Source organism: Felis catus, chromosome D4, assembly GCF_018350175.1.
Source record: "Felis catus isolate Fca126 chromosome D4, F.catus_Fca126_mat1.0, whole genome shotgun sequence".
In the NCBI taxonomy this organism is placed as follows: domain Eukaryota; kingdom Metazoa; phylum Chordata; class Mammalia; order Carnivora; family Felidae; genus Felis; species Felis catus.
Genome location: NC_058380.1, coordinates 43,952,511 through 43,968,968, shown reverse-complemented (window position 1 = coordinate 43,968,968; position 16,458 = coordinate 43,952,511). Strand labels below are relative to the sequence as shown.

Below are 16,458 nucleotides of genomic sequence, written 5' to 3'. Positions count from 1 at the left end.
GCCACAGGAGATATCAATGTAGGGGAAAGTGTGGATTGAGTTTGCCATTGCTAGAAAAAGGAGTCAAAGCAAGCCTGTATGAGGCAGATCATCCTCATGGATACAAATCGAAATTCATTTCTGAGTCCCCAGTCTCACACCAAGACAGTTAACCAACTTTTTAACAGTAATACAAATAACAGGGCAGAAAATAAAATATAAGGGCTTTTTTTCATGGTTATATTGATCAAGAACTGACGGGCAATCTTTAACGCTCAAAGATAGTTTCCCTTTTGATAGTGATTTTGCTCTCATGTGCACACAGATCATCATAAACAATGCGCTTCATTTCACACCATAGCCTCAGATCAAGTACTTCTAGAAAAACTTGGCGTCTTAGCACTAAAATTCTTTCCTATATTCTACTATATCCTTCACCTTCTAAACCGGAAAGGAAGATCTATCCCCACGTAAACTGGAGTCTAGCGACTTAACACGAGTTTGCACACAATTAAAGTCTCAGTAAATCAAATTCCCAGATTACAGTGCTTGACAATCTCTCTTCGGCAAAAACACACACAGTTCATTACTGGAGATGACACTTAACCCTCACATTTGCACAAGTGACTTCGGTAACTGCCCTAAATTTTCCCGTGTGGGAAAAAAAAAAAAAAAAAAAAAAAAAAAAAAAAAAAAAAAAAAAAAAAAAAAAAACACATAATGGGACCGGGCGGGGGTACTATTTAAAAACTGGGTCATTCCTTATTTGTTCTGATGAGACGGTCCTCGGGAGGGAAAAAGGTTCACGAAGCATCCAAAGAAAAAAGAAAGTACAGCATCCTCGGTGTAGAAAAGTTACAGCTCTTTACACAAGTCAGCTCTAGGGGCTCATTAGTTGGTTTTATTTGTGTTTAGTCACTCGGAGTTGAATGGAACCAGTCCTCCGAAAAGTCATTCCCCACAAGGAAGCCCTGAGGTTCAGCCACGGTAATGCAGAGGAGGAAATGCCCTCAATTCACCTGCGACACCTGCCCGGGCCCCCAGGTCTCTCCTCGCGCCCAGACCCCTGCCCTAGCTCCCCGCCCCCTGTGCCCCAATCCCCGCCCTCTCCCCGCCCTGCCCCCTCCCAGACGGCCGTCGCCCCGGAGGTCCCCAGGGCCCAGACCCCTCGCGCGTCCTGCGAGTGGCTCTCTGGAGCCTGGACGGGCGGCGCGGGGAGGCCCGTCCTGGCGCGGCCTCTCCCCCATCATCACACCCCGCAGGCTCCAGGGACTCCCCGCCCCCGGAAACAGCGGAGAAACTAGGCCGGGAACGCCAGCCCTGGCCACTATCCGCCTCCTTGGCTACCCCCCGCAGGCGGGCCATCGGAACTCAACCCTCCGAGTTGCTACCTGTCCGGCGCCCTCTCAGCCCGGGAGCGCGGGCCGAGTGGAGGCGCGCCGCAGGGTTCGTCCGCGAAAGGCCCTCCACCGCAGACTCACCTGCCGCCTGCTCCACCTTCAGTGCCACCCAGACACAGCCCCTTGCTGGGGCATGAAAGCGCCGGCTACGCGGCCTGCGCGCCCTCGCCACAGCCGGGCGGGGGGACTTGCTCCCGCGGCCGCCGCCGCCACGGCCCGATCTGCGCCTGCGCCGCCTGACGGGCTCGGTCTCGAGGGGCGCCGCATGCAGCGATAACGGCCGGGAGCGCGAGCCCGCGCGGGCGCCTCGGCTCTCCCGGGTCCGGCGGTGCGGGCGGCGGGTTGCCTAGTAGCAGCCGGCTGCGGTGCCGCCCCGACAGCTGACGGCCATATTCCTGTTCCCTTTTCTTTTTTTCTCCCCCTCCTTCCGCCCTTTTCCACAGAACAGCACTTTCCTTTTCCCCCTCCCTCTCCCTTTCCTACTGCGGGGGTGGGTGGAAAAGGGCGTGGGGGGAGGGGTGGAAAAGGGAGGCCGCGGGGGCGGGGCAGTGCTAGAGTCCCGCCCCCGGGGAGGGCCGAGGCCGCGCGGTCACTGCTCCCCTCCCCCCGCCTCCGCCGCGACCCCCGCGGGGCGCGAGGTCCCAGCCCGGCCCCCTTGGAGCCCCTCCTCCGCATTCGCTCCGCGGGTCCCTAGCCGAAAAGGAGCTGGGAGTGAAGGAAGGGCCCAGGGCGCTACTCTGCTGCCCTTCTTGCGGGGCTCCGACTCTGTGTGGTGTGGGTTTATCGCTCCGGCCTCAGGCAGGTGGCGGCTGCTCCTCTAGGGTTTATCAAAACGGGGAAAGGGACGCCGAGTCCCTCAGTCCTGGGAGAAGAATGCTGAGCGGGATTCACGTCCCTGGACGAGAAGTTTTCCTTTCCGGGGTGAGAACTGAAATTTCCACGCATGACTGGGGGCGCCTCTGAGGCCGGGTAGAGACCCGCCGACTGGGGCTTCCCGAAGTCCTTTTCCGGCTGCAGCGCCCCAAGAGAGTCCTTGGCCGCGCTCCGTGTCGCTACCTGGGCCGAGATTTCGGGCTGGGGACTCCGAATGTGGAAATGGGTTGTTTAACCAGTTCTCTCCTGCCTCCTAAGTTTAGGCTCCGTGTCTACATGGATGCACGCAAATTCCTTTCGCCTCCATGCAAATTTTGCAAAATATTTTTGACAACATTTGGAAGTTATTACAGTGAGAAAGAATAACAATTAGTTATTCAGGAAGAAGCAAGTGGTTTGAAACGGTTTTTACCTCCTGGCAAAAAAATAAAAGTAAATGGCGAATGATTTCACAGATTTCATGACAGGTCAAATTTAGAACTGGTAATATTTGTGTATATCTGATGAGTATTTACATATATAATGATCATTTTCCTGAGAATTACTTTATTGATTCAATCTGCCCTTTTGCCAAAAAGTGTAAGATTAGACCTCGGTCATGAGCGCCTTGTTGTCTGTTTACTTCTGAAGTTTATTGTGTATACGAATGGTTTGAGTTTTGCAGCCAATAGCAGAAACCGTTTGGTTTTTTTTTAATGTTTATTTATTCTTGAGGGGGAGAGAGAGAGAGAGACTGTGAGTGGGGGAGGTGCAGAGAGACAGACAGACAGAATCCGAAGCAGGCTCCAGGCTCTGAGCTGTCAACACAGAGCCCCACGCGGGGCTGGAACTCAGCATCCCTGAGATCATGACCTGAGTTGAAGTCAGAGGCTTAACTGACTGAGCCACCTAGGCACCCCGAAACTGTTTTCTTAACTACATTAGCAGTCCGAATTGATTCTGTAGAAATGCATAGCAGTGGAAATAATGCTAATTTAGTAATAGTCTGGAGTCCGTTTGAGCCCAGTGGACCCATCTTCGTCAGTCTGGACAACTAGGACTTGAACAGTTAGCTTATGGACTTCTTGTCCTTACTTTCTCAAGTCATATTAATTAATTGTTTAAAAGCATTTAATATAGACAAGATGTCTTAATGGGTAGATTTCATTAACACAGATAGTCTTTTTCTTCTTTGTTTTTTGCATCCACAGAAATAAACAATGGAAGAAGCCAGTGTATCTCTTCCATTTATTTGACAGATTTTTCTCAATTTGCAATGTGGGTTTTAACTTTTTTCATTATTTTAATTGCCCTATAGATGTATAGTAGATTTTCATTGTCATTGTCTACCTAAAATTTCATGAATGGGGGCACCTGGGTGGCTCAGTGGGTTAAGCATCCAACTTCGGCTCAGGTCATGATCTAGCAGTTCGTGAGTTCAAGCCCTGTGCTGACAGCTCAGAGCCTGGAGCCTGTTTCAGATTCTATGTCTCCTTCCCTCTCTGCCCCTCCCCTGATCATACTCTGTCTCTCTCTCTTTCAGGAAATAAATAAACATAATTTTTTCTTTTTAAATTTCATGAATGAACTTGTATATTTTGGGCCCAATATTTTTGTTTCAGTAGCTTTTCTTGGATCTGAAAGTCCTTAATTCAAGGACCTTCTCAACTGCAATCTTTTGTATCCAGAATTGAAATAAGTTCACTTTAATTTTTAACATGTAAATACTTGAGTCTAAAACATGGGAGGGGAACTGGAGAGCCCAATAACAACATAATTGTTATAATCCTTATAGTATCATGGTTTCAGCTGAGCCTTTATAGATGCAGGAATGCATAGGAGAATCGCTCAGCCCATTGAAGAGGGGAATACAGACATCTGATTGGGCATGGTCATTGCAGATTTCTGGGGATGAGCAACGCAAAAGAGTTTAATGGAAATGCTGAAAATTTTCTTAAAATAAGCAAAATTTTTTCAGTGCTACAGCTTGCCAAGTGATTGTCCTCTTCCTGTTTGTTCCCTTGAAAAACTTCGAAACAGTTTTCACAAGACTATTCAAAGACCTTTACATGTCTGTACTCCTTTTTATCTGTTTTATTCAACTCCATATTTAACAGAAGCATTATGAATCTAGCAGTTTACTCTGATTATTGTAATTATTTTTGCAATTTCTTAATGTCTGAATTCCATACTAGATTGTAAGGCCTGTGAGAGCAAGGTTCACGTGTCACATGTGTATTCACATATCATATTCTGTTTCAAATTCAGAATAGCCAACATATGATTGACTTTTTTAAAAAAATTATTAATGTCTATTGATTTTTGAGAGAGAAAGCATGAGTGTGGAAGGAGCAGAGAGAGAGGGAGATACAGAATCAGAAGCAGACTCCAGGCTCCAAGCTGTCAGCACAGACCCAGATGTGGGGTTCGAATTCACAAGCCGTGAGATCCTGACCTGAGCCAAAGTCGGAGGCTTAACCAACTGAGCCACCCAGGTGCTCCATTATATGATAGACTTTCAAAAAGTATTTGATGAATGGCTGACATAAATCATGGTTCCCTCACTTTCTTCCACTTCTCTGGCAAGTTACTTAATTTTCCTTATGTGTAAAGTGGGTAAAATAATATTCACAAGAAGATCATTTATTAATTTACAATAAGCTGTAATGTCAAACAGACCAGTCTAGTAATCAATACTTAGCACATGTGATAGGCAGCCTTTCATTGTACCTTACAGTGATCTCTGCCTCCTGCGTTATGCCCTTGTGTACTCTCCTTACATTGGGTGTGGGGTGGGCTTAGTGACTAGCTTCTAATACACAGAATACATCAGGAGTGATGAGATGTCTCTAACAAGATGAGGCTATTAAAAAAACCTGTGGCTTCACTCTTGGATTCTTTCTCTCTTATCCTCCTGGATTGCTTACTCTAGGGGAAGCCAGCTACCATGTCATCAGGCAGCTCTGTGAAGGAGTTCAGAAGTGTATCCTTGCCAAGTTGAGCCTTGAGAGGACTGTGGCCACAGCCAACACGTCTATTTTAGCCTCCTGACAGACCCCGAGCCAGAATCACCCAACTAAGCTGCTTCTGCTTTCTTTACTCACGGAAACTGTGAGGTAAATATTTCTTGCGGGGTGCCTGGGTGGCTCAGTCGGTTGAGTATCCGACTCTTGATTTTGGCTCAGGTCATGATCTCACAGTTCGGTTTGTGAGTTCAAGCCTAGCATCAGACTCTGCACTGGCAAGATCAGCTTTGGTGATTTCATAATTGAGTATGGAGGAGAAACTCGTAAATTCTTAGCTCTTTATTTTCCCAGTCAAAATAAATTAACTCTCGATTCTCTAGGATAGCCTCCACAGCATGCAAATCTGATCCTGATCTCTACTTTCCGATGTATAATCCACATGTTCTACACTGGCAAGTTATTTGGGTCCAGCCCCTTACTCTTCATTTCATTTTTGAAAACATAGGATTTGAAGGCCTGTTGATTCATGCCCACAGGCACTCTGATATACTTCTGGAAAGGGTTTTAAGTAGGAATGATATCAACAAACACAAGATCTGCATTATGCATATGATATCTAAATGACCCAGTGTGTCCTACTCTCCACAGGGAGCATTAGCACACTCTCTTTGTGCCCCCCTCCAGTATCTTTATCTGGCTGTGGACTCTGTATCATCATTCACAGAATGGCCTCATTGAGAGTCTTTTGGAGTTACTCAGCATATTCTTCATCCAATTCTCTTTACTAGGCCTACGGGCCAAACATAGCTGGACTAGCAGTGTGAAGGACGGGCACAAGGCTCTTGGTCTTGAGTCAAAGTGGAGTAAACGATCCTGAGAACAATGTCCTAACATTATAAAGAAGAGTAGGGATTAACAAAGGGAGAAAAACAGAGAAAGAAATAATGGGTAGAAAGGTTGACAAGAAGACACCTTATATGAATATCTGAGACACAAGACCAGCTGTCCATGGCTGGATTTCATGGGCTCCCTAAGGATTTTAAGTCGAGAGCATAGTCCTCTACCCTCAGGCTTTCCTCACTCCTGGGGAACAGTGTCTGGGCTCACTTGAACACCACTCTAGCACCCAACACCTCCAAATATGGTTAGTCCCCCTAACTAACATACGTCTACATTCATCCATCCAGGTATATTCCTAGTTTCCCACTTTTACTGTTGCCTATCCTGACTAGAGTGCAACTCTAACCTGCTTACCTTTTTCTGAGCCTTCTTTTATTCCTCACATCATAGCAAATCATCCTGACCATAGGTCAAGAAATATATGTATTCTGTATTTCAAAGATTAATATTTTTTTTAATTTTTTTTTCAATGTTTATTTATTTTTCGGACAGAGAGAGACAGAGCATGAACGGGGGAGGGGCAAAGAGAGAGGGAGACACAGAATCGGAAACAGGCTCCAGGCTCTGAGCCATCAGCCCAGAGCCCGACGCGGGGCTCGAACTCACGGACCGCGAGATCGTGACCTGGCTGAAGTTGGACGCTTAACCGACTGCGCCACCCAGGCGCCCCCAAAGATTAATTTTTTTTTAAATTTCTTTTTTTTCAACGTTTATTTATTTTTGGGACAGAGAGAGACAGAGCATGAATGGGGGAGGGGCAGAGAGAGAGGGAGACACAGAATTGGAAACAGGCTCCAGGCTCTGAGCCATCAGCCCAGAGCCTGACGCGGGGCTCGAACTCACGGACCGCGAGATCGTGACCTGGCTGAAGTCGGACGCTTAACCGACTGCGCCACCCAGGCGCCCCAAAGATAAATTTTTAAAAAAAAACTTTTATTAAGAAAAAAAACAGGGGTGCCTGCGTGGCTCAGTGAGTTAAGCATCTGACTTTGGTTCAGGTCATTATCTCATGGGTTCGAGCCCCACATTGGGCTCTGCACTGACAATGTGAAGCCTGCCTGAGATTCTGTCTCTCCCTCTCTGTCTGCCCCTCCCCCACCTATTTGCTCTCTCGGTCTCTCTGTTTCAAAATAAACTTTAAAACAAAAGAAAATAAAAAAACAATAAATACAAACATAAACAAAACTAATAGTATGATGCACTCTTTTGTGTTTATCACCCAGCTTCAACTCATAGTTAGTCTTGGTTTCATGTATCCCCTTCCTCACTTCCCTCTCCTCGCCAAGTATTTTGAAGCAAATACTTGACATTTCATTTCATCTGTAAATACTTCAGCAGGTAGCTCTAAAAAATAAGGACTTTTTGGGGGTGTCAGGGTGGCTCCATCAGTTAAGTGGCCGACTCTTGATTTCTGCTTAGGTCATGATCTCACAGTTGTGGGATTGAGCCCTTTATCAGGTTCTGTGCTGGGCATGGGGCCTACTTGAGATTCTCCCTCCCCTCTTCCTCTACCCCTGCCCTATTTGCACGCACACACACTCTCTCTCTAAAAAAAAAAAATAAGAGAAAAAGATAAGGACTTTTTAAAAAACATAAGCACAAGGCCATTCTCATCACTAAAAATTATTATTTTTTTTAAAATTTTTTTTTCAACGTTTATTTATTTTTGGGACAGAGAGAGACAGAGCATGAATGGGGGAGGGGCAGAGAGAGAGGGAGACACAGAATCTGAAACAGGCTCCAGGCTCTGAGCCATCAGCCCAGAGCCCGACGTGGGGCTCGAACTCACGGACCGCGAGATCGTGACCTGGCTGAAGTCGGACGCTTAACCGACTGCGCCACCCAGGCGCCCCTCACTAAAAATTATTTTAATTAATATTTTACTTTATTATGGGGCACCTGCGTGGCTCAGTCAGTTGAGCGTCGGACTCTTGATTTCCTCCCAGGTCGTGATCCCATAGTCGTGGGATCAAGCCCCAGGCCAGGCTCTGCACTGAGCATGAAGCCTGCTTAAGATTCTCTCCCTCTGCTCCTACCCACCCCCCACCGTGCTCTCTCTCTCTCTCTCTCTCCCTCTAAAATAATATATATATATTATATATATATATAATATATATTTTTTATATTATTAAATATTTGGGGTTTTTTTTGAGAGAGAGAAAGAGAGAACGTGCATGTAAGTGGGGGAGGAGCAGAAAGTGGAAGAGCAAGTAACCAAAGCAGACTCAGCACAGAACCTGAGTAGGGGCTTGAACTCACAAACCATGAGATCATGACACACGCCAAAGTCTGATGCTTAACTGACTGATCCACCCAGGGGCCCAAGGGTTTTTTTTTTTTTTTTAATGACAAAAAAATCTGCAAAGTATTAATATTGCATACTCTTTTACCCCTTTCCACTCTTCATGGATGTATACAACTCCTCCCTGGAGGGTTTGGGTTTGCATTACACCTCTGATTGGTAAACTAGAATGTTGCTACCCAGATTCCTCCATGATTCAGATAATATAGGGTAGGGACTCTTTCCTTTGAAATTTGCCCACTTAAAGATGTTTCACTATTCAGGGGCACCTGGGTGGATCAGTCTGTTCAGCATTCGACTCTTGATTTCCTCTCAGGTCATGATCTCGCGGTTTCGCGAGTTTGAGCCCTGCATTGGCTGCTGATAGTGCAGAGCCTGCTTGGGATTCTCTCTCTATCTCTCTGCCCCTCCCCGGCTTGTTCTCTCTCTCAAAACAAACTTTAAAAAAAATTGTTAAGGATGTTTCACTATTCAGATTAAAGACCCCATAATACATAACAGAGACTGCCTAAAAAAATCTCAAAATTAATAGCCAATTTCTAGCTTATATTTAATGTGAGTTTAATAAGCACAGTATTGTTTTACATGCCCTGGCAAAAAAATAATTGGGATCTGGTGCTGATACCCTTTAACACCTACTCAAATTTCCCCCTACTTTCATGGCTCCTTTCACTCAGAAAAGGAGAAAATGACCTGAATACTAGAAGCTATCACTAAACCAGAATAATTTCAACCTCTTTTTGTTGTTCTCCCAACTCTAGTTCTCTAGCCCAATTTCTCTGAGCTATGTACTTAGCCATCAAACTACCTCCAGTGTCTAAATGATATCTACCATTTTACATTGTCAAAGCACAACTCTTATTTCCCTCCTTGCATGGCATCTCCCCCTAAATATTCCTTTTTAAGCTACCTCGTTTCATTATATGGCACCACAATCTATCTATTTTGCCAAATGATGTCCTCTTCAACCCCCAGATCCAAAGATGGATCACTTGAACTAGGGGTTAGGGAAGATGTCATTTGGCAAAATAGAGAAGAAATGGAGCTGGCGTCAGCATTGGGAGAACTGTCCAGCACTCTCAGAGGCCAGTACTGGGGGAGCCACAAAAGGACCATTGCCTACAGACCATTGGTTGCCATTTAGTGGTGCACAACAGGCAGTTATGTGACATCAAATGAAGCAGTCACCTCAGCTGTGTGTCTGACCATTGAGGCATGTGGTCTTTCCTTTGGCATCAGCCTGCATATAGCAGTGACTCTTTTTTTTTTTTTTTTTTTTTTTAGGGCTTGAACTCACAACCTTGAGATCTAGACCTGGGCTGAGATTAAGAGCCGGACATCTAACTGAACCACCCAAGCAGCCCTGTGACTCTTGACTAAAAGAATATAAGCCTGTATCCTGAGATTTGAACACCTAACCACATTGTGCATGTAAACAACAGCTTTTTTTAGTTTTCTAGGATCAGGTCAGAGGGACTCAACACCCAGAAAGACAGTAATGGTATAGAAGGGAAAGCTTTGGGAGGGACTGGGCAGAGGTAAAACCATCACCTTACAGAGAAAATATGTGGCTTTTGACCACGAGTTCAATGTTAATAAATCAATGATATATATTAAATAAGGTTTCTTTAAACAGAAACACACATAAAATGAGGTTATATGTTGATTGGTTGAAGCAAATGTGAGCAAAGTCTCTCAGGAAAATATTTCTGGTAGGAACAATGGTTAGCATTTGCTAATTCAGTGTTCCCTGCCTACCCTATTTAAAACAACAGTCACATTATATCATCTTGCCCTGTTTTACGTTTTCCCCATACTCTGGTCACTGACATTTACTGGATATTTATGTGTTTACTATCATATCAGCATATAAGTTCCATAGGACAGGAACTTTATTTTATTCACTAATGTATCCCAGGCTAGAAAAGCAGTAATAATCCATAAATATTGTTGGTGAATCAATCAAATAATTTAACAGCCCTTAAGGCGTCTGTTCTCATCACCAATTTTCAGCCTTCATGTTTATGGTCATTGTTCCATTCGTGGTTTTACTGAAACCCTAGTCCAGGTAAACCCCACCTGGCTACCTCCATTTCTCTGATCCTGCATATGCCTCTGGGACTCTTATCCTATTTCTTCCCTGTGCAGTCTAAGTAAGAAAGTTCTTTGAGTGGGTCCAGAGCATTAAAAATAGTTGTGCATAACTCTATGGTAGCAGTTGTCATTAGCTGACAATGCCTAAAAAGAGAACAACAGCAAGTTAGCAGACCCTGTCTTAACAGATTGGAATGGCATGTTAATTCTCAACCTAATGATTTATTTACTGATGCCTGCTGCCTTCATTAAGAATTATTAGAGCATTTTCTTTTGAGCTTATCAAAGGGAAAATTGTATTTGTGTTTACTTTAGTCACTAAGGTTAATTGCCATTTTAATACTCTTTTGATGTGCTAATAGCGCTTAATGAGGATCATTAATTAGAAAACTAAAAGGAGAAGGCAGGTTTTTGCAGAAAATTTGAATCTATTCCCACTACTCCCCTAAACTCCATTTCTGGGACTTAACTACTCATTTCACCTAGATTTCTACAGTTAAATCAAATTGAGGCCAATTATAGTCATTGGGGAAGAGTAGAGCAGACAGACTTTTGGATGCTTGCTTACTCCATGAGCAAGTTATTTAATGTCCCTGAGCCTCTTTCCTCATGCATAAAATATTTATCTTGCAGAGTCATTTAAGATTAATTATTATCATATGCAGCAACCATTCATCAAGCACCTTCTTTATTTTTTTTTTAATGTTTATTTATTTTTGAGACAGAGAGAGACAGAGCATGAGCAGGGGAGGGGCAGAGAGAGAGGGAGATACAGAATCCAAAGCAGGCTCCAGGCTCTGAGCTGTCAGCACAGAGCCAGACCTGGGGTTGGAACTCACAGACTAGACCATGAGATCATGATCTGAGCCAAAGTCAGATGCTTAACCGACTAAGCCACCCAAGTGCCCCTATCAATCCAGTCCCTAAGCTAGGTACTCAACCTTCATTGTCTACTACTCCGCCCCTATAGGGAAATTGTCATTATAGTTTCCCCTGAGATAATATATGTAAAGCCTCTGTCATAGTGAACAGCACATACTTGGACAGCAGTTAGCATACTACAGCCCCTCGGCCAAATCTACCCTGATGCCTGTTTTTGTAAATTAAGTTTTATTGGAACACAGCCATGCCCATTTGTTAACTGTTGTCTATGGCTACCTTTGCACTAAAATGGCAGAATTGAAGAGTTGTGACAGAGACAATATGGCCCACAAAAACAAAAATATTTGCTCTTTGATCCTTTATAGAAAAAGTTTGCCAACTCATATGCTAGGAGACCAACAGTAGTTAGTCTGATTTACTTATGCATCCAAACAGGAGGGCAAGAAAAAAAAAAGCAGATCTAGAGAGGGGGGTCACAAATGACTAGAGTCCCAAGGGATCAAAGATTCTTACCAAAAAAAGGGGGGGAAATCGAAGTGAATAGAAATCCTAATTTGTGACTTCCAGATACATTGCCTACTGCAGAATGAGCAGCCTCCCAAATGAAAGTGGGAAGCATGTGCTTATGGAAGAGCTAGAATTCAGTTATGAGTGCTCAGGAGAGAGCCAGGTGAAAGTGCTCAGTGAATAGGTTAAGGATGTAGGGGAGAAACCTGTTTATCATGGAAAAGCTCAGGAAGCAGAGGGGAAAGGTTTGTAGAGGAAGAGTAAAAGCAGTGGTAGCTGCAGAATGTCTATAACAAAGGGACTTAGGAGTCTCGCTGGTTGAAAAAATGTCCCTTATCCATTCCAAGAATGGGTGAAGTGAACTGAAGGAGATCTTGGGAGATCTGCATCTGCTCTCTAATGCCCCATAGACACTTTCTATCAGTGGCAGGTAAAGAATGGGAAAGGGAAGAAAAAGTATAAGCAGCACAAAAGGCATGACAAAAAGTGCTTATATTTTGAACAGTGACTAAAGACGGTGACAAGCATGATAAACATGGTGGAATATTCTGGCTTCACGATTTCCAAAGGATTCTTATTACACACTTGCTTTACCTTGGGTAGAAGCCCAGGTCCTGGTAGAATCAGTGGCCTGTGGAAGTTGATGGTCTGACCTGTAAATTTTGTAGGCCAGAAGTGAACAGGTCTCAAACATCAGTGCTTTAAATTGTAGGTATTCAGCAATTCTGTCAATGAAGTTGTTTCCATTCTTTAAACCTATTGGAATTATGGCAATCAATAGGCCATAACACAGAAAGGTATTTGGAAATAATGGCTAAAAAGAAAAAAAAGAAAAGAAAAGAAAGTGAAACCGTACTGTCAGAAGTTCTTAGTCATGTTTTTTGATATGCTTTTGCTTTCTTGGTTGTTTTGGGTTTTTTTTCCCCCGAGATAGCACTATCTTTTAAAATATTTTTGTAGTTGTAGGAAAGTCATATAAATGGACCATGATTTCTGGAAAGTTAAAAACAAACGAACGAAACAAGCAACCACCTCTAGTGTTGTTTCAGGGGAGTTCTGACTCTTTAGCGCATATTCTCCTTTCACTTCTTTTTTTTGTCATTCATTGTTCACGAGCCTTTTTTTACTGTGTACTTTGCAAGTCATGGCATCTCCAGAATTTTTAAGGAGAGCCCTAACTTGTTTAATATCCATAGAGTCAGTATCTCAGGATGACTTTTCTGAAGATTCCATCCTACTGGGGACAAAACTCAGAAGCATTTTTAAGTTTACCTGTTTGGATTCAGTCCAGTTTGCCTTGATCCTTATATTCTTCAGCTCTTTCATTTTTTAAATATATGAAAGTTATTTAAAAAATTTTTTATTGTTTATTTATTATTGAAAGACAGAGAGAGTCAGAGCATGAGCAGGGGAGGAGCAGAGGGAGAGGGAGACACAGAATCTGAAGCAGGCTCCAGGCTCTGACCTGTCTTGAACTCATGGGGCTTGAACTCACAAACTGCAAGATCATGACCTGAGCCGAAGTCAGACACTTAACTGACTGAGCCACCCAGGTGCCCCTATGAAAGTTATTTTAGAGCTGGACTTATAAACTAGTTTTCTCAGAAGGCAGCTAAAATCAAAGTACTATTAGTGATGTTGTCCTGATGTGCTGAAAATAAGTTTTTTTTAAGTTTACTTATTTTGAGAGGGGGAGGAGCAGAGAGGGGGACAGAGAAAATCCCAAGCAGATTCTGTGCCCAGCACATGGCTTGATCCCACAACCATGGGATCATGACCTGAGCTGAAATCAAGAGTCAGACGCTTAACCGACTGAGCCACCTGGGCACCCCTGGAAATAAGTTTTTGAGCTGATATGTTATAAAGCATTTTAGTTTCAGAGAAAGGCCACAACTATTTATATAATTCAGCCAGAAAACATGCCTAAATTACAATTCATATTAAGTAAAGGAAAGACAAAGGACCGGTAATTTTTCACTCATTCAGTAAGTATTTATTGAATATCTACTAGGTATCTACACTGTTTTCAGCCATCTAGGGTTGGAGCAAGAACAAAACAGACGAAATCTCCTGCCTTTGGGAAGCTTATATTCTAGTGAGGGAAAACAGACAATAAACAAGATAAATAGGAAAAATATATAATATGGTAAAAAGTTGTAAATATAAGACAAAAATTGTACTGGTAAGGGGAGAGGGGGCTTTTGCCAATGAGCTATTTGTAATTCTTAGTAGGGACTCCAGTCAGCTTTGAATGCTCTTGATTTTTTCAAAATGCTTTGGAGCGTAGGGGCGCCTGGGTGACTCAGTGAGTTGAGCGTCCAACTTCTGCTCAGGTCATGATCTCACGTTCCTGAATTTGAGCCCTGCGTTGGGCTCTCTGCTGTCAGTGCGGAGCCCGCTCAGGATCCTCTGTCCCCCTCTCTCTCTGGCCTTCCCCCTTTAGTACTCTCTCTCAACAATAAATAAACCTTAAAAAAATGCTTTGAAGCTTACAAGATACTTAACTAGAAGCTTGATGAGGCTTCCAAGAGACAGGAGTTGGGACTGGTGGTAGCTTGCCCAGTTATCTGATTACTTAAGACCTTATGCATAGACAGAACATTATTCCATACCCAGCCTTCCCTATCTCCACCACCCTTTGGCCCTATCAGTTGCTTTTTATCTACTCAATTAAAGCAAAAAGGGCGGGGAGAGCACTAGAAGTATTTTTGCTTGTATTTTGAGTCTGATGCATTTTTGGAGCTTTTTAATTAATGAAATATATTGAAATTATAAAATTTTTAACTATCTATCTATCTATCTATCTATCTATCTATTTATTTTTACCAAACAAGGTGATTTTATCAAACCACAGGGATAGGACCTGTGGACAGAAAGAACTGCCATAAATGTTTTTAAATTAACATACACTGTTATAATAGTTTCAGGTGTACAACATAGTGATCCAATGATTCTATGCATTACTCAGTGCTCATCAAGACAAGTGTACTCTTCAGGGCACTTGGGTGATGCGGTTGGTTAAGCGTCTGACTCTTGATCTTGGCTTAGGTCGTGATCTCACAGTTTGTGAGTTTGAGCCCTGTATCAGGTTCTGTGCGGACAGCACAGTGCCTGCTTGGGATTCTGTCTCTCTTTCTCTCTGCCCCCTCCCCAGCTTGTTCTCTCTCTGTGTCGCTCTCCAAATAAATAAATAAACTTCAAAAAATTTAAAAAAAAAAAGATGTGTACTTTTCACCTATTTCACCCATCCTTCCCACCCCCCCCACCTCCCCTCTGGCATCACTTTGTTCTCTACAATTAAGAGTATGTTGTTTGGGGGGGTGCCCGGGTGGCTCAGTCGGTTAAATGTCCAGCTCTTGATTTCAACCCAAGTCATGGTCTCAGGGTTCATGGGTTTGAGCCCCTAATGAGATTTTATACTGACAATGGGGATCCTGCTTGGAATTCTCTCTCTCCCTCTCTCTCTGCCACTCCTCTGCTTGCGCTCTCTCTCTCTTTCTCTCTCTCTCTCTCAAAATAAATAAAACATCAACACAAAAAATATTCTCTCTCTCTCTTTCTGCCCCTCCCCCACACATGCATATACTCACACACACTCTCTCAAAAAGACAAAAAAGAGGAGAGTCTGTTTATTTTGTTTCTTTTTTTCTTTGTTTGCTTGGTTTCTTAAATTCTACATGTGAGTAAAATCATTTGGTATTTGCCTTTCTCTGATTTATTTCACTTAGCATTGTACCCTCTAGATCCAATAATGTTGTGGCAAATGACAAGATTTTATTACTTTTTTATGGCTGAGTAATATCCCAGTTTGTGTGTGTGTGTGTGTGTGTGTACACATCTTTTTTTTTTTTTTAGATTTATCTATTTATTTTGAGAGAGAGTGAGCATGCCTGATGCAGGCCTTCAACTCACGAACCACGAGATCATGACCTGAGCCAAAATCAAGAATTGGAAGTGTAACCAGCTGAGCCACTCAGGCACCCCAATATATCATATCTTCTTTATCCATTCATCTATTGATGGACACTAAGGCAGCTTCCATAATTTGGCTATTACAAATAATGCTGAAATAAACATAGGGGTGCATATATCTTTTTGAATAAATGTTTTAATATTCTTTAAGTAAATACCCAGTAGTAGAATTACTAGATCATATGGTAATTCCATTTTTAATTATTTGAGGAACCTCCATACTGTTCTCCAGAGTGGCTGTACCAGTTTGTGTTTCCACCAACAGTGCACGAGGGTTCCTTTTTCTCTTCATCATCACCAGCATTGTTTATTCTTGTGTTGCTGATTTTACCCATTCTGACAGATATCTCATGGGTGATATCTCACGGTTTTGATATCACCCAGATATCAAGGTGATATCTCATGGTTTTGATTTGCATTTCCCTGATGATGAGTGACATTGAACATCTTTTCATGTGTCTGTTGGCTGTGTGTCTCCTTTGGAGAAATATGTCTTCTAACCATTTTAAAATTGGATTGTTTGTTTTCATGCTGTTGATTTATAGAAGTTCTTTATATATTTTGGATACTAACCCTTTATTGTAGATATCATTTGCAAATATCT

The 16,458-nt window shown here is 43.1% G+C and overlaps 2 protein-coding genes across 9 annotated transcripts in view; one reads left to right on the top strand and one right to left on the bottom strand.

The window, feature by feature from the left end:
• The window catches only part of DENND4C (DENN domain containing 4C), a 122,674-nt gene extending 121,086 nt beyond the window's left edge, over positions 1 to 1,588 (bottom strand). For all 8 annotated transcript variants that reach the window (XM_019816032.3, XM_045043222.1, XM_045043221.1 and 5 more), the window contains exon 1: positions 1,461 to 1,588. The gene's annotated coding sequence lies outside the window, so the exon portion shown is untranslated. The remainder of the gene's footprint in view (positions 1 to 1,460) is intronic.
• On the top strand, positions 970 to 10,049 carry LOC123381503 (translation initiation factor IF-2-like). Its single transcript, XM_045042714.1, has 2 exons — positions 970 to 2,300; positions 9,684 to 10,049. Exon 1 carries the CDS (start codon positions 970 to 972, stop codon positions 1,654 to 1,656), a length of 687 nt encoding a protein of 228 aa, XP_044898649.1. The 3' UTR covers positions 1,657 to 2,300; positions 9,684 to 10,049.
• The last annotated feature ends 6,409 nt before the right edge of the window (positions 10,050 to 16,458 follow it).